The 22640-nt window shown below is 46.4% G+C and overlaps 1 protein-coding gene across 2 annotated transcripts in view; it reads right to left on the reverse strand.

Annotated features, from left to right (window-relative positions):
• Kcnk10 (potassium two pore domain channel subfamily K member 10) overlaps positions 1 to 19266 on the reverse strand; it is a 172426-nt gene extending 153160 nt beyond the window's left edge. Inside the window, exon 1 of one of the 2 annotated variants that reach the window (XM_013066892.3) lies at positions 18362 to 19266. Coding sequence is in view for 1 of the 2 variants with exons in the window: in XM_087195450.1 (XP_087051576.1) it covers positions 14793 to 14844 (52 nt within the window). In the remaining variant the exon portion in view is untranslated. Of the gene's footprint in view, positions 1 to 14792; positions 15319 to 18361 lie in introns of those variants that run through there. The other variant, XM_087195450.1, reaches the window with a different exon arrangement.
• Between the last annotated feature and the right edge of the window lie 3374 nt (positions 19267 to 22640).

Below are 22640 nucleotides of genomic sequence, written 5' to 3' on the forward strand. Positions count from 1 at the left end.
TGCACACACATGTGTTTACCCCAGAGATTACTCACCACGCCATCATCATGGGGAAACCTCAAACTCTCCTCTCAGTGCTCTGTATGCACAAGCCACAGAGTCCTAATTAACAAGGGTTCTTAACTCAGTTTAAATACAAAGAGACCCTCTGTCTGAGGCTCTCTTTGAAATCACTAAATCTTCTGACAGAATGGTGCTGCCTTCAGCAAGACCAGTGCTCATTCTATACTAAATTATCAAATTAAACATTTTTTGCACAGCAATGTAATATCAGAACAGCTTCACTTTCATTCTTCTTATAACATTTTTTAAATCCCTTTACTTGTCAGATGTGTGCCTAAAACAAATCTCTAAACTGCAGACATTGGCCTGAGTCTCTACGAGAGATGCTAAGCTTTGACTCCAGGGAAACTTCGTGAGACCAAAAGATTTCATCTCATTCACTGCAGCCTCTCCAGGCCTGAAATAGTGCCTGGTACAAGGAAGGCACTCAGTAAGTGTTCATGAGCAAGTGAACGGATGTATCTTCTCCGAGAGGTTGAATATGCACTCCCACTGGTACTTGCTACACACTTACAGAGAATTTCCTTTGAAATCTCAAAACCAATGTACACCAGGCTCCACCAGTCTACAGCTCTTCTTCAGTTTTTTTCTCCCAAAGGAATAGGAAAAGAAAAACATGCCCAGAATCTGCTGGCATTGCCCTAGGAGGCACTGTTAGACAATGAATGTGAACAGATAAGACTGTTCAAAATACACTTTGTCCCTTCTGCTGTCTGAGCAAAGGCGAGGCTCCTGACCAATCTAGGCTCCAGCGAGGAGCCTCGGTGGGCTTGCATATCTCAAAAATCCCTCCGAATTGCCAGTGACTTTAATGTGAGCCAGGAGATCCTGGACAAGTGCCCTTCCCCACTCTCCTCCACTTCTGCCTTCTAGGGCCCCCAGTCCACTCCCCACAAGGCACTGCACCAACACCTGTTATAGGAGACTCTGACTTCTCCCCTTCTCACTCTATGCCAACCCAACAATACATCTCAGTCCTGCAATCTGTTCCCTCTTGCTCCAGCTCTCTCATGCAGACGGGCATGGGAGAGGCCTTGTGTCACCCTGAGGAACTCCATTTGCACTTCAACAAGATGTGCTCTGGAGATGATGTCTTATTCCTCATCTCTATCAACATATTATCATGATAGACATATGACAATTACTAAATTAGGTACCTGCATCCGGGGCCAGGTTGTGACTTCTCGGGGCGCACAGCCTCAAGTTTGTTTCATCTTTATGTCTCCAGTCCCCAGCCCCATTTCTGCAGGACACTCAGAAAGTGCTTACAGAACTAGCAGATGAATGAACAACTACAGCTGGAGAATAAAGTACTGCGTGGATCCTGGGCACCCTGATCACTATGGGAAGAAGCCATATGGGTCAGGGTGGACAGGCACTTTTGGAGCTCCTCAAACCCTGCCCACTGTGCTGTCTGCTCCGCCTGTCTTTAGAACTGAGGCTGAATGCAGAGATTACTGCCTGACAAGCAGGCATTCATGTGCCTTTCTAAGCTGTGTTCTCACTCTGCCCAAGAAAAGGATCGGCGCCTGATAGCCTCTCATTAATTCAGGCTCTGGGGAGGCCTTCTGGGCTGAGGCCACAAGGACAGGATTGGCAGGGGGTCCCATTATATTCGAAGGAAAAATACCTCACTGTTACAATACCTCCAGACACACCAGAAACAAAATGACAGCAGGCGTGGAGGGGACACTGGCAATTTTTATTAGGCCCATTATGCTGGACTGAAAGACTCATGCTTCCAAGAGGCATTTAAAGTACAAGAGGACATGGATGCGCCATAGCTTTTGTTTTACTGACTTGTTCCCTCTAGATATATAAATTATCATAGAAGCAAAACCCATATAATAAAGCCAGGGAAAAGATTGTTTTATATAACAGAAATTGAAAGTGAAATAGCCATTGCTTTATAACTCCCATTTGCAACTTTGCCACTGGCTATTAGAAACCAAAGATGTCAAGAAATGCTTTACCCTGCCTATCGGCTTGTATGATTACTATGCATAGAAACTGGTGTTCCTGGCAAGCCTAGCATGTTAGTTGGAAGCTCTCCGTCCATGCCTCACTGGCTTTCTTTGTTCTTTGAAAACACATCCAAAAATCTCAAAATCTAAACCAGAGTGCAAGTGCAGCAGGGTTACTGGAAACACTGAGTGCCATGAGTGTGCTGTCAGACACAGCCAGTTGCACCTAGACTATGTACATTCCGTGCTTTCTGACCAGTTTTTCACAGTTCAAATGGAAACACTGAAGACATACGTGCATGTGGCTTAGTCTAAGTCATAATGAAGCCACTGTGGATCCCAAAAGTGAACGTAGGGTCTCTGGAAATGCATTTAGTCGGAAGTTAAAAGCACCGTGTAGCAAACCACCCGCAAAGTGGACCACTGTGGGGGGCTGGGTAGGAGGAGAGGGATTTCAAGATACAGGAATAGAACGAGAAACCACGGAACCAGAGGGTGGGCACAATGGCACACGGACATCCTGAGACTTTTCCGGCCCTTGGTTACCATGGTGACAGACACCATGAGAGCTGGCTCCAGAACGTGACTGGGGCCTGGGGCAGCCTCTTTCATCCCCTCTCACCCACCCTGGTCATTGTCTATGACCAGGGGAGTGAGTGACATATTCAACAATGTCCGGCCACGATCATTCTCAAGGCAATGGTGACACTCAAAAAAACTACTCACTTTCCTCCGCCCAGAACACCACAGCTCCAAAATTTCCTTCAGAATATACAGCCACCTCAGGAATAAGCCAGGCGTGTGATGGTGGGAGACACAGGAATGCTAAGGCATCAGACTCACCCTACTTCCAGAAAATCATTTTCTCGAGAATGTACAGAAAAAGCAACAAGAACATCAAAAAAATGTTTACTTGAAATAGGACAGGGAGTGCTAAGTGATCACCTTTCCCCAGGGGCTTTGCACTGTGTGTGTGCCGGTCACACTGTCCCTGGCGCCTTGGCAGGATTCTGGCTTGTTTCAGTTACACCACTAAGACCTTGGCACGCTCTCAGCGCAAAACACACCAGGCACAAGATGCTCAGACACCCCACCCCCGGTGTTTTTACCACTCGGCCCAGAGGCAGTGCAGTTTTTTATGTCTTTGTCCAAGAAGTTTGGGTTCTCAGTCATAAAGTCTATAAAAGAAAGGTGTTTGGAAAAAATATAAGAGAAGAGGGGTCATGAGTGTTTACACTTAACCTCTGGTTTGAGCAGTAAGGAAAAACAATGTATCAAGTGATCATTTGGAGTGAATCTTTAATGGATGTACACAACATGGTGCCCACACGAGTCAGGCTCAATGGAGACTTTTTGTATTCAAATAACACAAAAGTTGGACTGGTAGATATACTGGGATCTATTATAAGAACTTATATTCATATTTTATATAAATCGCCATCATCCTGTCTTTCTAAAATAATGTTCCAAAGAGTGGGTGAAAGAAAAGGGGAATGGAGATAAATGAGTCATGGCTCTGTGGTTAAGCGGAAAATGTAGGGCTAAGCAAATTTATAGATTTTTGTACTTGAAGATTATCAGCAAGAGGTACACAAGTTAGAGGCAAGTTAGAGTTAGGTGTTCAGCCAGAAAGACATGGGTTATGTCATGGCCCTGCCAGGTAACTATGGACAACTTATTTAACCTTGATAGGCCTCAGTCTCCTTGTCCAACTTGTTTAAACAGAGTTATAATTTCAGAGGGTTTTTTTAGTATAAAAAGAATTATATGAGATAATGACTCTAAAACACTTCACACAGTGTCTAGCACTTAGTACATAATAAATAGGAGGAAGAAAATGCTAACAGTAATTTCAAAATATGTCCTCAAATTTTTCTTAATGCTTCGCCAAAGTGAGGTTAATTACCCCCAGCCCTCTCCAAATGTGAACTACTTAACCTAGGGACTCACATCTAATGAAAAGAACATGGCAGATTTGCAATATATGATTGCTGAGGTTAAGTCATAAAAGGCCTTGCCAGTCCTACCCTGTCCTCTCCGGAATCACTTGCTGTGGGGGAAGCCAACCACACAAGCAGCCCAGAGGGACTCCCACACTGACATGAAATGAGGCCCCTTCCCAATAGCCTGCAGCAGTCTGCAAGTCACATGAGTGAACCACCTCGAAAGCAGATCCTCCAGCCCCAGCCAAACGACCAGAGGACAGCAGCCCCAGCCAACACTGACCAGAACCCGAGAAAGACTCTTGGCCAGACCAGCAGCCATTTCTGAAGCACAGAACCTATGGGACAATAAATGTTTGCACTATTTGAAGCCACTAGATACTGGGATTATTTGTTACACGACAATACAGCCACGTATTAAGTTATTCAGAAGACTCTGCAGGAGATACTGAGCATGTGTTGTCCTGCAAACTGACTTAGCAATAACTTTTGTTTCTCACAGAACATTCATGGAGACTAGTTTGTGTCTTACAGAACACACTTTGGGAGATGCTAGTCTAGAATTTAATAGTTTATAAATCTTATTCATACTTATCTCAGTGGATCATCTCAGCAACTATAAAGTGTTATCATGATTTATATTTTACCGAGGAGAAAACTAAGGCTCAGAGAGGTTAAGTAACTTGCCCAGGTTCACACAGTAGTATAGTCCAAATGTTTGTGTCCCTCAAAATCCATGTATTGAAGTCCTAACCCCAAAAATGATGATACTGGGGACATGGGGTAGAGCCCTCATTGGGGATAATCCCCTTATGGGATTAGTGCTGTTAAAAAGAAGCCAAACAGGCTGGACACAGTGGCACACGCCTGTAATCCCAGCATTCTGGGAAGCTGAGGCAGGAGAATTGCAAGTTTAAACCCAGTCTGAGCAACTTAGCAAGACCTTGTCTCAAAATATAAAAATGAAATGGCTGGGGATGTATCTCAGTGTGAAGGCACAGGGTTCAATCCCCACCACCACAATAAATAAATAAGTAAATAAATTTTTAAAACAAGGCTCAAGAGACACCCTTTATTTTGTTCATTATGTGAAGATAAAACAAGAAGACACCGTCTAGAAAATAGACCATCAGTAGATGCCAAATTTACATCTACTAGCACCTTGATCCTGGACTTCCCAGCCTCCAAGAATAGTGAGAAATAAATTTCTGTTGTTCACAAGCTACTCAGTTTGCGACATTTTAATATAGCAGCCCAAATGGATGAAGACACACAGCCAATAAAATTAGAACAATAATTTAGATTCAAGATTCTGACTCCAAATCATGTTCTTCTCCACTGGTCCTCTCTCTAGCTTAACCAGAACAGCCTAGGTTTTTAAAACCTGGACTAAGAATCCTGGGAGCCTATGAGAATCCCAGAAGGGTGGGCTCTGCTTTGGGCCATGCTCCAGATGATCTGGATGATGAATCAGAGGATTTTCGGGATCTTGAGCTAGGGCCTGCTCCCACTTCACAGAAAAGGGGCCCCTGCAGCTTCCATAAAAGCAGGTATCACTCATGAGGCCCTTACCATGTTCTGACACTCTTCTAAGAGCTTCGAATGCATTACTCAATTTAATCTACATAACAAACCAAGGTCATTCTAGCTATAATATTATCCATCTTATAGATGAGGAGACTGAGTCACAGAGAAATGAAGCAACTTGTTCAAATCAGCAACTGGTAAATTATGTAGCTCAGAGTAGGACCTACATGATCTAAGGACTATCAGAGACCTTAGGGATCAACAGCTCGACTCTCCTTTTCCATATGAAAAGCAGATCCAGCCCTAGAATTCAGATTCTCCCACCATAAACTCCTACACTCTACAGAGCATAGCACCTTGCCCAGAGTGTGGGTTAAATAACCATCACAAGCATTTAATCGCCTATCAAGGAATTGAAAGAATATATATGCTGAGCCAGAGCTATCCTAACTACTTTCCATTTGGCCTCCAATTCCATTATAAATTAATACCTTTGGAGTCAGGAGATAGTGGCACACATCTGTGATTCCAACTCTTGAGAGACTGAGGCAGGAGCATCCCTGAGAGTTCAAGGCCAGCCTGGGCTACATGCTGAGTTCAAGGTTAGCCTAAACTACATAGTGAGACCCTGCTCAAAACAACAACAACAACAACAACAAAGAATAGCTTTGATCTAAAGAACCATTTTCAATCAGTAGAATCCAGGTGCTGACCCAGGTTGATACATGGTTAAAATGAGTAAAAATAGACTGTCCTCAGTTTGCACAGAAAAAAATAAGGTAATGCATAAAATCTTCCCATCTGCAAGCCTTTTCTCTCATCTATTTTTCTTAAACATTTGGAGCCTTACTTCTTGTCTCACATGACAAGTGGGTGAATGCTGGGTTGTCAAATACCACACAGGAAACCAAACATCTCTATTCACCCTGTCAGCTTTGTATCACATTAGAGTTAGTAAGTTATACTATTTATCTTTATTTGATGTGTTGTACATTTCTAGGCACCACTGAGCCTGCTTGCATATAGCTCATTTTCCTGGTAGTGAAACTGTTGCTAGCTTGTACACACTCTAGGCTTCTCTGCAAAGCCCACAGTGACTTCCAAGTTCTCTGTCACCCAAGAAAATCTCATTGTCTCAGTACCTTTTTTAAACTAAAATTAATCTCATCACTGGGTAGCTGAAAGGGGAAAAAATGAGGATGTTTTGCAGGAGAGGTCGGAACGCTGGAGAAATGGGGTAGGGAAGAAGGAAGGAAGGAGGAACAATGGAGAAGTTGCCTGTGATCCTCTGGTTATGTGTGGTAGCAAATCCTATGTTCTCCTCTCTAATCTCTGTTTCCTGCTAATTCCACTCTGCTTTAAAGTTCCCTCCATGGGAAGAGGGGGTGATGGGGCCAAAATCTCTAGGTAGTCAAAACAAGAATCCCCTGAAACCCTACCTACCCCCACAACTACTAATGCCTGTTCCTTTCCCCTCCCTGATCCTAGGAACAGCACAGGCAGAGGAGCCAGTGCCCCCATGACCAATCCCTCTTGGAGCAGTGGTTCTACCCTCACCTCTTTCTCCAACCTTCAGTGAAGGATTAGAAATTTGAGTCTCATTTTCAGTGAGAAGGAAAAAAAAAAAATCTCAAACTTTGTCCAAAAACAACAAATAAATGTTCTAGAGAGTGAATACAAGGTTTTCATTTCCCCATTCTGGGTGACAGTGATAAGCTAGACACAGACAAACCATGAAGTTTCCACTGAAAGTACTCATAGGACCAGAGCATGTGGTCTTTACCAAGAGAAACCAGCCACATAGGTGGAATTGACATGGTGACCTCACATCTAAGGCCACGTCTAGGTAGATTCCATAACCAAGCCAGGCAGAGGTGAGCCCCTAAACCACTCTGACCCTTTCTAGGTCTCAGCCAGTATCTGCCCTTGACAACATTATCAGAGTATAGGAAAAGATGGTCGCTTTCATTCACCTCTGTGCTCCCACCAAGGGAGCTGTCCAAATTCAAATCTATGGGTATAGTAGTTTCTTTCTGTTTTATAATTAAACCCTCTTGGGGAACTCATTTGGGATCCCTCCTGTCTCTCAGGAGCTATTCTTATTCCCCATTCCTATTCCCCAATATCTTTTCCTACTCTTAACCTCCACTGTTCCTTAGAATTCATTCTTTGATTTTGGGGAACACAAACTCGGTGTATTTGACATCTGGCATGCTGGGAGTTTCATCTATTCCCCTATATCATTTTGGAGGTTCCACCGAGATCATTTGATGGAAGGTTTTCAACAACTAAAGTTTAGAGACCAAAACTGAAAAAAGGTAGCTGAGCTAAGAGGACAGTCAATATTTTGGCCCTGGCCCTTCAAGGTCAACAAGGACCCAGGACATGAGGGAAACTTTTCTACAGGATTCTATAATTTTGGCTGCCAAACTCCAAGTGATACTAAAGATGATGGAAGCAATGACAAATGTGCTACACTCCTTTTACCAGGATTCATCAGCTCGAACTTGGAAAGAAAGTTCATAACTGCTAACCTACAACATGACTTCTATCTGAGGCCCATTAGATTAGCTCTCTGGAGAGGACCCCTGACTGCGGTGTCCCGGACATCAGCCCTTCTCAGCTCAAAGCAGTTACATGGAAACTACGACCCTTCTCCCCTAATCACAGTTAGGGATACTTCTTCAGAGGGGGGAATGATATGGTCTGCTAAGTTAGGTAGAAATATTACAGGCAGTCAGACAGGGCTGGGCCCACAAAGTCAGTACAGAGGATGAGAACACATTGAAGCTGTGGCTGGAGGTGCATCTGAAGATTAAAGTCACAATGGCCAGATCTGCATACTTCCCTAAGGGAGGAAGAGAAGCTTGAGATTATTGGTACCACCCTTTGGGTTTTCCCATATAAACAGACCTTATCTCATTGGGTGTGGGCCATCCTCCTCCACTCACTAACACTAAGAAGACTAAGACTACAGATAATGGACCAAAGTTAAGGATATTATCCATATACCCTTGTTACTATTGGGTCAATATTACCTAAGTGACTATACTTGTAATCTTATTGGTTGATTATAATTTTTAACCCATGTTGTACCCACCCCTCATGACTTTGCTCTATAAAACTACCTTGAGAAGTGGGGTCCTTGGCAACCCATTCAGGAACCCTCCTGTCTCTCAGGAGCTATTCTTATTCCCCAATAAAATTTCCTACTCTTAAAAAATAATGATGAAGGGCCAGGGATTTAGCTGAGTGGTTCTGCCTCTTGCCTCGCAAGCACAAGGACCCAAGTTCGATCCCCAGTACCAAAATAATGATGATGATGATGATGATGATGATGATGATGATGATGATGATGATTAAACCCTCTCTCTGCAATTCCCTATAGACTAAAAGGAAAAAGGAATTCAGTTGCTCATTGTGCCTATATTAAATATATTTTGCACCATATTTCCTTTGTGGTGGACGTTTTTCAATCTGAGGCAAGACTGCATTGTATTTTTTAAATACACCTGATTTAAAATGAAGCCAAAGCACAGATGTTTTGGAAACAGGATGGAATAGCAAAGTCCACCTGCCTATTCTTAATTCCACTTGCTGATTTCTGGGATTGACAAAGGGATGAAGTTCCCTTAGATACTTCTGGTAAAGAACCCTGAACCCAATCTTGGCCCAGATAATTTTTAGAAAATCGTTCCTCTGTACTTTAAAAGATAATTGTGATGATTTGGACATATTATTAATCTCATTTGGAATGCTGATCTTCTGAAAGTTGGATATTAAGCCAAAAATAGATGATTTTCTTTCCAGAAAATCTAAGCTATACAAATGTGTATTTGGAAACACGTTAATAAAAACACCACTTATAGGACCTAGCTAATTGAATATGGCTCCCATTTACAAGAGACTGAAATTTCCATTTGCCAGGACAGCAGAAGTGGGATGCAAGGTCTTCATCCAAGGGTCTTCACCCTGACTCACATGATGATGAACATGTCAGCCTATGCAAGTAAAACCTGCTGTAAACAGACTTCAAGCAAGGATTCGCTGATCAACAGAGGGATTGTTTCTTCTAGATGTCTCAAAGAAACTTTGAAATACACTTTCTGGCTAGAAGGAGTGGGAGGGTGGAATGAAAAAAGCTTGGAAGGAAAGAAAGTTCACGTGAAATTGCCCCAGACAAACACATCATAAGGCTTGGATGGGCCCCAGGTCTAACTGTTTACAGTTTGGGACCTCAAATAAGCAATTTGTCTTCTCTATATCTTAACTGACTTGTTGGTAAATCTAAGACTCTAATACCTACAAAAATAGAATTACTTAAAAAACAAATGAGATCATTTGTACAAAGCGTTCTGTAAACTGAAAGGTGCTATACACATGAAATACAGGACTCTCTGGAATTGTGAATTAAAAGTGTGCACTAAAAATGTAGCTTTAAAAAATCCAGCTCCGATTCTGTGGTTTTGCTTCTTTCTTAAATGGATTAACATACCTGAGAATAGCCACACTCCAATAGCTAACACAATCCATTATTAACTGAACACTGACCACATCTGTGTTGGGCTAGATGAGCCCACCCACCCATCCCTGCTTCACTCCCATTCAGTCTTTTCACTGCTAGTGAGAGGAGACAAAAGAAAGAAAATTGTTCTGGAGACTTAAAAGACCTGCGAAAAAGTGGGAATATCAGTGTCATTTCTGGATTTCTGGTTCACATGATTTGAGGATATTCTTCCTTTTCCTTATTTGCACTTTACCATCCATAGCTTAGAGGTGTCCTGGAACTTCCAGGAGCCAGAGAGACTCTGATCCTTTCTGATCCATCCATTCATCCAGCAAACGGTCATGGGGCATCTACTAGGTTCCAGGCACTCACTAGGTCATAGACAGTGTGTCAGTGAACACAGCAGGGAAAGCCCCTGCCTGGAGTTCACATGCTACTGCAGAACGCTGGCATCAAATGTGACACATGAGTAAGGAAGATGATTCCAGACCATGAAGTGAGCCAAGAAAACAAGGGAGTACAACAGCAACTGGCAAGGCTGAGAGCAGAAGGACAAGCCTTCAGGTGGGAAAGGGCAGCCCTAGCTAATGAGGTAGCATCTGATCTGAGAGTCACATGATGGAAAAGAGCCAGACATGCAAACATTCATCACAAGCAGCAAAGACTGCAAGTTCAAAGGCCCTGAGACAGGAACAGGTGTGATTTATTTGAGGAACAAAAGGAAGCCAAATGGCCCAAAAGTCAATTAAGGACGGGTGGGGATAAAGAGATAAAGTCAGAGGTGCAAAAAGACAATGTCATTGGCCTCTTTCTACTTGGGAAGAAAGTGAAGCCCAGGGAGGGCAAATAAGCAGCCCAAAGTCACACAGCTAATTACTGCTACAGCTGGTTGTAGAACCTAATTCTTCTGTCTCCAGGTCCAGAGATTTTATACTCTATTGAGCTGCCTGCCTCAAGCCCTGGGAATACTGTTTAGTGATCTCACTAGTTTTAAAAGCTCTTACTGCAGTTATAGCCAGGTATGGTGACACACACCTGTAATCCCAGCCCTTGGGAAGCTGAGGCAGGAGAATCATCATGAGTTCAAGGCCAGTCTGGGTTATACAGTGCAATCAAGGCCAACCTGAACAACATACCAAGACCTTGTCTCCAAAAAAATAAAAAGATGATGATGATGATGATGATGATGATGACGATGATGATGAATAAAAGTTCTTAACATACACAAGCAGGGCCCAATTTTAAGCAGAACATCATGACTAAGTGATCCTAGTGATTGGAAATGTACATAAATTCTGCTCCGAAATCTAGGGCTTTGTGCCCACCCACCTTTGTGTAGGCCCCACCCTGACAGCAGCCCTTAGTGAAGGCTCGCTTTAGGGATTGTGGGGACAGCCATAGCTCACCAGAGACTAATCGTGTCCTATTTAGGTCTTATTTTTGCACCCCCACCTCTTGGCACTGCTTTGCTTAATTCACCCAAGAGCAATCAAAACCCATCTGTTCTCAGCCCACCTTCATTTGGTTCTATTAAGTTGTCAGGTAATGGGGCTGTAAGCAAAACACCATAATTACAACTTCCTTCCACAACTCATGAGCACCTCCACCTGAGGGTCTGAGTTTCTTAACAGCCTACATCCCTGTGATGGGAACTGTCCCTCTGCTTTGCCATTCTAATGCCAGCTTCCCCTTCCCCCTTGCCCTGCTAAACGTTGGTGTGCAGATCTGAGCCTCCACATGACACAGCCCAAGTCTGTCCAGGGGCCAGTGGCTGGGCCACAGATGGACAAGGGAAGGTGCTACTGATGCTGCATGGGACGCTGCTTCATCCTTCCCCTCCTCCTGTACCATCTACTCTTCCTTCTCCTCCTTGCCATCCAGCCCCTCTTCCTTCTCCTCCTGTCTCTTCTTGTCCTACCTCCCAGCAAGCTTCTCTAGTCCCCGAGCTTTGGCAAGAGTCATAGTCCTGAAAATTAACAGTAGGAGAGCGTTTAAGAGCCCAGATTCTACTCCAGTGCCACCACCTACTAGCTGTGCAGTCTTGGCATGTTGTGGAACCTCTCTTTTCCTCACTTGCAAAATTAGGATGGTACCATTCTCCTAAGATTTTAGGGAAGATTAAATAAGTTAGCAGGCAAAAAAGCATTAGATCACGCCTGCCTTGCAAGCACAAGGTCCCGTGTTCGATCCCAGTACAAAAAAAAAAAAAGCATTAGACCAGTGTCTGGCACGTAATTCTATGGAGATGTGAAATATGCTACCCTTTCTCCTTACCCTCCTCTTCCCTCCATCTCCCAGCTACGTAAAACTATTGTCACCTCTGTCTTTAGGAACAACCATGCATGAAGTCAGAGCACACACTGGTGTCATGATGGCAATCAAGTATCAAATGAGACAGTAACGCCACCAGATAAGTATTGTGAAAATAGCTATAAGGCAATGTGCATAAAACACCTGGCGTGCAGCACTTGCTCCTTAAATGCTGTTATTTTTAATTATTGAGCTCTGCTTATTTTTAGCACCAGTGGTGTAACCGTAGATGCTACTTGTATGCTTTTCCGCGCTGCGTCAGACTAATATGTGATCGATGTTTATCCCTGGGACCTGAATATATGGACTGACGATTCTACAGTGTGGCAGTCAGCACCTGCAGTGCTCTGCTCTGTGGGAGTTCCTGGAGGATGTGTGCCCCGCCCTTTAGCCAGATGCCCCAGGGGCACCCTGAGCTTTCTCCACAGTGGTCCTGCTGGGGCTGCCCTGTGGGTCATTGTGATGTTTCCACTCCACACTCTATCCACACAAACCCCACTGAACCCACATCCTCTGGAGATCTGTGCACTTCTCCATCCTCTCCATGCTTGCCCGTACACCACAGTGCCTGGCTGCCCACACCCACAAGAGCCACATAGGATTTGTCTTGGAACTTAGCTCATATCAAGTCACTCTTCTGCTTGAAACTCTTCAGGGCTTAAAGTCTACACTCCTCCTCCCACCCCACAACCCTACCTCACCTAAACAAGGGGTTTGGATTCTGATCCTTTGCCTCCTTTCAGTTCCTCAAATACACCTGCTCCTTCTGCCTCAGGACCTTTGCATTTGCCATTGTTTCTTCTACAAACCCTTCCCTTCTCATTGATCTGTTAACTTCTACTCTAGCCTCACTACAGGTGTAATCTTAGGGACGCCTCTCCGACCACCCACACCCTTGGTCCTTCTCAATCTCTTCCATTAGATACTTTCTTAAAACCTATATGTTCATGAAATATATATAAATTTTAATTATGTACTCCTCTGTTCTATGATTAATCTACAATGTGTCTCCCTCACTATAAATTCCAAGAAGGCAGAGTTTTTGTCTGTCCCATTCTGACTAGGACTATGCTTCGTATGTGGTATGTATTTGATAAATATGACCTGCAGGGATCCCAAAAAAGCCCATTTCTATATTTCTGAAGATCAGAGACAAAATAATAGGTTTGGATTGTATGTAAGATGTTGGGAAAAAACACTGCATCATTTTCAAAGGGCTTCTTCCCTCACTCTTCCCAAAGGACAACTTCTTCCCTCATTCTTCAACAGCCAAAGCAGGGTGTGGTGGCACACACAGGTGAGCTCAGCACTCTAGGAGGCCAGGCAAAAGGACTGCAAGTTTGACTCCAGCCGGGGCAATGTACCAATTTATTAAGATCCTGTCTCAAAATAAAAAGTACAAAGGTCCTGGGTTCAATCCCCAATATCAATCAGTCAATAAACAAACAGCAAGTCGGTTCATAAGTCTGTTTCCAGTCTGGAGAAGAAATGCAGTCCTAAAGGACATTAAACACCCTCCCCAAATAAACAAATCTCAACCCCCAAACACACAGGGGCAACGCCTAGCCCAACTCAGCCTTCCGATGAGGAGCGCAGGAAATGCCCGGTGTTCTCCTCACACCTGGACAGTGCTTGCAACTTGTTCCGCTCCAGTCCTGATCACTCCGAGGCGCCTTAAAGCTCTACGCTAATTTCAGGCACCGTGGCGAAAACTAGGCACACGCATATGGGTCTCAGTCGCTCCCTTCTGCGAAGGGGTAATATGGTCCCAACGTTGGCCAAAGCGTGTAAGCCACGCACTGCTGGGGGGCACTGTCTGCCCCTCCCCAGCCCTTTCCAGCCCCACCCATCTGGAATCACCCCCCAGCCCCCACCCCACCCCCCCGTCCCCGACCTGAGCCAAACTGCTGCCTGGTGAGGCAAGGAGACTGAAGGAAGACTAGCTCGGGAAGCCCTGAGGGCTCCATTATCCTCCGCGCCCTAGGAACGGGGCCACCCCGTGGGACCGCTGCTTGCAGATCTGAGCCTCACTCGCTGCCAGGAAACCTTTCCCACTGAGGACACCCAGGGCGCGCAGAGCAGCTCGCAGTCCGGGGGGGTGGGGGGGGAGGCACCGCACCCATCTGCCTGAGAGACAAAGATCACCAGAAACAAAAGACGCACACACACACAGGCGCACAAAGTCAAAAGCAGACACCAACACTGGGTGCCATTTCAAACCAAACAGCCGGCTTGGCGTATCTTTAAATAGATTGCGAGACGACCCAAAGGGACAGTGATTATGTGATAATGACAGGGGTGATCTGGGTTCCGAATCCACGCTGCCTCCGCCCTCCTCCCACCCGCGCTGCGGTTCCCAGGCGCATTTCCCAGGCTCGGGACACACGGTGGCGGGAGCAGCAGTGTCCCACTCCTGGGATCGCTCGCTCGCAGTAGCTGGAGGCAGGGCAAGGGCTGCCAAAAGTAGGAAATACCAACCTTTAGGATCCCAGTTCACCTGTTTCCTTGGCGTCTCGATTGGAAATTTCATTGCTCCGTTGCCCAGAAGGGGAGGGAATGAAAAGAATCAAAATAATAATTAAGTCCTCGAGCTATACACCCCTCGGTAGAGCAGTCCAACAAAACAATTTCCAAGGATCGGGGCACCTTGGACCGGCTGGCGGAGGAGCCCCACGGAAAGACAGGTGGGAAAATGTTGGTGTGGGGAAGAACTGGAGACCGCCTGGGTGTTTGCACCGGTGGACAGGGCGGTTGGCTGCACCGGGTGGGTCGAAGAAAAAGTACGATGGGCGAGGGGTGATGAAAGGAGGGAGAGGAGGGCTCGGGAAGGGGAAAGAGCCCAGTTGCTCCCCGAAAGCGGTGCCGGCAGTTTTGGGGCTGAGGAGCAGGAAGGCCGAGGCTCGGGAGAAGCCCACCGCAGTGTGACTCCAGCCCCGAAGGCGTGTGCGCACGCCTCCCGCACACACCCGCACACACGCCCGGACGCGCGCTCAGGCGGGCACGTCAGCCTCGCTCGGCGGCGCAGAGCGCACACGCCCCACCCTGGCCGCGGCTCCTCGCCCCCCGGGCGACGCCCCCCAGTCCCCACCCCCCGAAAGCCATTGGACGGAGGGTGGCGCGGCGCCGAGGGAGCGCGCGGCGGAGGGGACCCTCCCCGTAGCGCGCTGCAGGTGCCGCGCGGCGGGCGGGCGCAGGGCGCGCGGAGGACTGGGGCGCGGGGCGCGGAGGCGCGGGCCCCGTGCCTGGCCCCAGGCGGTGTAGACGGCGGACTCGCCCGCCCGGAGGTGGGAGGCGGTGGGAGGCGGTGGGCGGTGGCTGGGAGCCGGGAGCCGGGCGGGGCAAGGGAGCGGGCGGGGGCGGGCGCCGGGCGCGCTGCTACTTACTGGCTCTGCCGGCCGGCGGGCTGGCGGGCGGGCGGCCGCGGCGCGCTCGGCGGAGTTGCGGCCGGAGACACGCTTGGCTGCCTGGAAAGCTCTGCAGGAGGCGGAGGAAGGGCCGCTGCGGCCCCGCCGCAGCCCTGGGCCTCGGGGGTGACCTCCTCTCCCTGCTCTCACCCTGGACGCCTCCTCCTCGTCCTTTGTCACTTCATGTTTTTACTCCAGTGCCCTCCCGCGCCTGGTTCTCCCGCCTGAGCCCCGAACCCCCGTCCCCGCCGCACTCCGAGGAGGCCGGTGCCAGCCATGAGCCTTTTGTTCTGGCCCGGCTCCGCGCCGGCTGCGATCTCCCCACCCGGGAAGCTCGCTCCCCAGGCACAGCCTGGTCCCTTCCCAAGATACCTGCAGGCCGACCGGGGCGCCTGCTAGGAGGCTGGGGAGGGGGCTGGAGAGAGGCGCGGCGGCCCTGGAGGAAAGCGAGTTACCAAGGCTGGGCGGCTCCGAGAACCGATAGCCCCGGGGACCGAACACCAGCAGGTGCGAAGAGACCTCAGCCATGTTACCAGAAAGCGGCTAAACCCGGCCGCGGCCCTGATGGCCCCTCTCCGTGCCTCTGCCGGAAAGCCCACAGGGGTTTTGCTCAGGCCCAGATCCCCAGAAAAGCCAGAACAGTACCGAGCGACCCGCTCTTACGTGGGCCACTCCAAGTATCAATATGAATGAATGATGCTTACAAATTCCCTAGGAAGCCTACCACCGGAGCCCCCCATATAGCAATCACTGGAGAATATTTGCTAAATGGAGGCATGAATTGCACGTAGCAGTGTTGGGCAGGAAGTTACTTAGGACCATAGTCTGGCTTACAGATAAAAGTCATTGCTCCTTCAATGTATACCTGTACCCAGCCCTTCTGTGTGCTATCGTCATATGGCAGAAAATAAGACAGACCTTTCCTTCATGGGACTTACTACCTAGTGTCAGAAGTCCTTGGGAGATTGTTACTGTCTTTCTTGTAAGAGAAAGTGCCTGCTCCCCACCCAAACTGCCAGCTGTCTAAAGCCCCACATTCTCCCAGCTGCTGTCTGGATTGCCGGTCACTCTAGGGCACCTCCAGACTTCTGGGAACGCCTGTGTCAGCAGTGCCTCCCTCTCACCCGTCCCCCACTATGACACCAGGTCTCTATGTCCCAAGCCAAGGTTCTTGGGGGTCCACTGGGGTCTGGGGAAAGGTTGGTAAGCGCTAGGTCACTGAGGCAACCAGGCTGGATCCGAAGCCCTTTGGGTGGCTTCCCCCAGGAGCCTCCGTTACCTTCCTCGGACTGGGTTGCCCCACTTTCCATCCTTCCTCTGCTGGAAGGACTGAGATTATGCAGGAACTGGAAAATGAGATCAAGGGAATTTCTGCTTCTCCTTCCATGCCCCTCAGAGACCTGTACATATGGAAATTGCGTCCCCAAGGCCAAAAGGAGCCCCTTCCTAGGAAGCACTTCCAAGTCTCACTTTGTCCTGTCCTCCAGAACTGTTCGGGGTAGCTGGGCTGGAACCCACACACTGCCGTGGCATGATGTTACTGTCATCACTGTCTTGCAGCCAAGGAAGATGCTTTTTCTCCTGCATCCTGTGACGATGGATAGGCAACACTGAATTTACTGGAGGTCCCTTCACCTTCCCAATTCCCTTTCTGTTCATCTTTCCTACATCTCTGTGAGAAATCTCCCACTGGCCTTTTACAGATGAGCAGACCAAGGCTCAGGAGGATAAAGAAACATTCCCAAGGTCACAACACAGCGATTCAGATCCAAGTTTGCCCAATCCAAAGGCCCGTACCTTTTGTGCCAGCACTTTGTGAACTCGCTGGTCCTTGGACCCGTGAATCTCACCATGAAGTTGGAAGATGGGTTCTTTTGGGTACCAAAGAGCTAGGTATTATATTGCCCAAGGCTCCAGCTCCTCCTTTGAAAAATAAGTTGGGCCAGCCTTGCACTCTGGGGTCACAATCAGGGAATTAGTTCACTGCGAAGGCAAATTTCTGTGGTACAAAACGTAGCCTTAGGATGCATCATCACTCAGCCAATCAACAAATATTTATTGAGCATCCAATGTGCAGGTCCCCATTGGAAGTTGTTTTAGCCCTCGGGTACTGACAGTCTTTCCCAGAATGACAACAGCAAAGCAGTTACGGGGGGGGGGGGGGGCGCTGAGGAGGTTTGGGCTGGATGGTATTGGCACCCGAGCAGGGTGGAGGTCTTGAGCTGCTAGCAGGTCTGAGTCAAAGGCTTGTACTGGTCACTGGCCATGGGATCTTCCCCCTGCTACATTCCTGATACCTCTTCCCCTTTTCTGTCCCTGAGCCACTGACCCCTGGGGCTGTTCTCACCTCCCCTTGGGTTTTCCTTGCTCAGAGTGTGTTCAAAGACAAGTTTTGGGTTGAGGGGAGGGGGTTCCACTAAAAATAAGTAAGTAAATCCCAGCACTCTCCCTCCTGGTGTGTCTGAGATCAAACTCAACGCTTCCTAAACTGCATTATTGGGAATGGACTTGAGGGAGAGGATCCCTCTCCAAAACAAACAAACAAACAAACAAACAAACAGATCATTAACCCTTTGTCCGCTATACTCTCTTTCATTACTTTCAGTGCTACCCTTGGGTTATTTACAGACTGATTCCACTTACCCAGAGAAGGAGGAAAGAAGGGATCTGTGTAGAGAAAAGAGATCCAAAAAAGACGCCTCGCCGAGGAGTCCCCTCTCCCTCCGCGCCGCCGCAACTTCCATGGCTACTGCCGCGGGAGGGCTAAGTGCGGCGGGGACAGGCCGCCCCGCGGTCCTGCGGCAGGAAAACAAAGCATCGTGGCGCAAAGTCTCCCTGCGCCGCTCGTCCCCGGCCAGGAGCCCCGCGCCAGGAGCCCCGCGCCGGGGCGGCCGGGTCCCGGGTGCATTCGCGGTGAAGCGCTGCTGCGAGTCGCCTGGGTCTCCGCAGCTCAGACCTGCCTGGCGGAGGATCGCAGCAATAGTTGCTGCACGCCTTTAATGCCTGCAGCAGGGCCCGCCTGGGGAGGGCTGGGGAACCCCGAAAACTCCAGGCATCTCTGGGGCGGAAGTTTACCCGGAGTTAGCGAGCTCTTTTACCCCTCCCCACGCTGCAGCCCGGGCGGGGGGGTGCCTGCTGCGTGGGGCGCCTCGGCCCGGGAAGGGTGGAGCGGGGATTCGAGGTGAGGCATGAGAATTTCCTGGGACAGCGAATAGCAGGGAGCGAGGAGGCAGCTTGGAGACTCCTGCTTGGTGCTGGTTCCGCAGGCAGAGGGGGAGGAGTGAATCTGATCAGAGTCTATTTTGAATTCGCGAATATCCCAATGAGCGCGTCCACTGGTTTTGGGTAGTTTCCCTTTGGTTTCATCATTCGTCCCTGACGTCCAGAAGAAATACCGGTGTCTGTCTCTTCCCAGCCCGGGAGACACCTCCAAGCCCTCTTCTCAAAAGATTGAAAACCTGCAGTCAGGTTTCCGAGTTATTTTACGCAGATACCCCGCACCCCACCAGTACCCCCTGTGTATGCCCACTGGTTAGGGAAGCTGAGAGATTCACACCGTAAGTAAATAAATCCCAGCACACACACACACACACACACACACACACACACACACACACACACACACGCCCGTGTGCTTGAAATCAAGCTCAAGCCCTGCTAAATTTAAACTTCTTGTGCCAGAAATGTTTTCTTTCCCTGGTGAAGCTTCCACATTTTCCTCAGCATTGAATCACTCCTGCATTCGTCTTCATGTCCCAACCAGCATCTGCAGACACACACCCTAAAGTATATGTTGCCGTAATCTTTGGGCTCCACTTTGGTTTGGAAAATCAAGAGACACCCCAGCAGCAAAAGGGCAGAGGGTGTCATATATCATATCCATGGAAACTGCGAAGCTCAGCTGCTCAATAACAAACTCTGTGCATAAATCCTGCGGATTTATTTTGATGACTCAAACCTCTGATTGGGGATTAATGAGGACAACATACTATGAACTCCAAAGGAGTTGTAATTAAAGCTTCAGGCTGATGAATGTGTTTCAAAACCAGGAACTGCATCCTCTTCCCTTGTAAGTTTCTCTATTTTAAGGTTTAGCCTTAAGAAAATATTATTTAAGCTCCTTATAAAGCACTGTGCTAGTATCTACCAAAAATGTACAGATCTATAATCTAGCTTCTTAGAGAACAAGTTTTGAAGTCTCTTTTAAAATATCTCCCCCCTCCCCTTCCCCTCCTTCCCCCCCTCTCCAGATTACTACGAAAATATAATGCCAAGTAAATTTTTTAAGACATAAAACTGAAACTTCTTGTCCCTCTCCCCTCAGCTTTTTATTTTGAACATTTTCAAGCATAAAGAAAGACCGTAGTCATTTGGTAATGACCAGTGCTATGGTTTGAATATTTGTATCCCTCTTAACCCCCAATGTAATCAGGCAAAGCAGTAGGGCCTTTAGGAGGTAATTAGATCATAGTGGGACTAGTGCCTTCATTAAAAGGCTTAAGGGACTCAGGTAGTCCCTTTTTTGCCCCTCAGTGTGTGACAATCCCAAGAGAAAGGTGTCATCTTAGGAGCAGAGAATAAGCCCCTATCAAATAACAAATTTGTACTGTCTTGATCTTGGACTTCTCAGCCCACAGACTTGAGAAACAAATTTCTATTTATAAAACACAGTCTAAAGCAATTTGTTATGGCAACACAAATAGACTAACAAAATCAGGATCTAATCAAAGACTATGTTTGGTGGGTATGTCACAGTATCCATGGTTCCAAGCATAACTCCCCTCCCCACTGCCTGCAGATACCAAATCAGAAGATGCCCAAGTCCTTTACACAAAACACAGGAGTACGTGCATATAAACTGTGTGCATTTTTCCTTAAACTTTAAATCATCTCTAGGCTACTTATAATACCTAATACAATGTAAACACTATGTAAATAGTTTCTATACTGTATTGTTTAGGAAATAAGGACAAAGGGGAAAGTCCACATGTTTAATACAGATGCAGTTTTATTTTTCAAATATTTTCAATACAAGTCTGGTTGAATATCTGTATGCAAAATATACAGCTATAGAAAGCTATATTATATGATCATATTCTAGAAAGTTCCATTTTATGACATTGATTTCTTTTTTTAAGAAAGGCCAAACTCATTTGCTTTTTGATGATGTTTGATGCCATGCTGCACCTAAAGATAAATTGAATCAATGGAAAAAAAATATTTTCTTAAATTCTTTTATTGGTATATTTTAGGTATACAATATATTTACATTTATCTTTGGGTGCTTGTACCTGTACATAATGGAAAAAAATATTTTCTGACCACAGCAGGTCATTAGAACAACACCTTCTATGAATTCACCCTCCATGTCCATACTCAGAACAGAAGGCTGCTGTGTCCCCATTCACCCATGTTTCTCTTCCTGTTCAAAGAAATTATCTTTGTTTCTTATCCCACAAAAGGCCATGTTTCAAGGATAGATGAGTGTTTTCACACATACACATCAAGCTGACAGGCACATATGTCATTTTACTGTATTTAAAAATAAGAATCTTAGCAAGGTCACATGCCATGAAAAGTGAGCTCTGATTTTTATGGGTGTCTAAGAAGGTTTTAATTTGAACCAAAGCTTGAAGGCTTCTAGAAGTCATGAGTGTTTTCAATAACCTATTTATTTATGGACAACTTTTATTCTCGATCTTTAGCTTGGCAGACTTGATAGTCCTTTTGAGGCACATATTTTCTGGGCATGTGGACAGATGATTCTCCTAGACAGCCAATGAAAGGGTTGGAAGAATTGACCAATAGAAAAGGTTTGCACACTAAGGGTTAGGACCTAGTCTCAGCATCCAGTGGGAATGTTTGAAATATATTCATGTCATCTTTGCTGATTTTAATGCTAATATTTGTTTAGCTAAAAAGGACTAAAACAAATGTAATGTCAGAATTTCTCCTACCATTAAGTCATCTAAATGTTTACTGAATCATGGAACTAGATTTGAAAGAGAACATTATAAGATGTTTCCTTGTTCAGTTTCCTACCTCTAAGTAAGAGTCTACTTTATTGCATTAGGCAGCTTTTTGTTGCTGTGATCAAAATACTTGACATATACATCTTAAAGAAGAAAATGTTTACATTCACTCACGGTTTCAGAGGTTTCAGTCCATGGTCAGCTGACTCCGAGGCAGAACATCATTGTGGAAGGATGTGGCAGAAGAAAGCTGCCCACATCATGACAGCTAGAAGAGAAGAGCAAGGGAAAAGCCAGAGAGAAAGGGGCCAGGAGCCCACCCAGACACAGCCAAATGCTTTAATCATCTCCTAGATGACTCTCAGGCCAATCAAACTGACAATCAAGACTAACCAACACAATGATTTCCAAGATTTTAAAATATATCTTGTGAGATTTCCACCTCTTTATTAATAAGCTTTTCCAGAATATAAAAAACCTTGGTGAAGTAAAAATCTTTTTATATTTTCAATGTAAATCTCTTCTTTCCTTAAGTTTTCCATTATTTAAGTGAAGATGAAGAGCAGTAGGATCCATCCAATAACTTATATTTGTTGAAGATTAAGTTGTTCAGCATCTTCTATTGTGTCTAGTAATTCTTTTTACCCTTTTCTAAGCTTTACAAGGACTTGGCCAACTTACACTTTTCCTAAAACATCTTTTTCACTACAGGTTCCAGAAAAGAAAATCAAAAGCTCTTTAAACTTTACTGAGTTTCTCAGCAAGAGAAAAAAGGGATCAGTAGTAAGTACAAAATATTTGCCCAACGTACACACATTTCAACCACCTATCTTTCTCGGGAGAGAATACAACCAAGCTAGTGATTCCTCCCCAGCTTCATTTCATTTCCTTACCTATAAAATAGAGCATTAAATATTTGGGCTAGTTGTACCTACAGGGTTGTTGTAAGG

This window comes from Heterocephalus glaber, unplaced genomic scaffold (genome assembly GCF_053883595.1).
Source record: "Heterocephalus glaber isolate CG9 unplaced genomic scaffold, H.glaber_assembly_v1.0 deba00001608, whole genome shotgun sequence".
Taxonomy (NCBI): Eukaryota; Metazoa; Chordata; class Mammalia; order Rodentia; family Bathyergidae; genus Heterocephalus; species Heterocephalus glaber.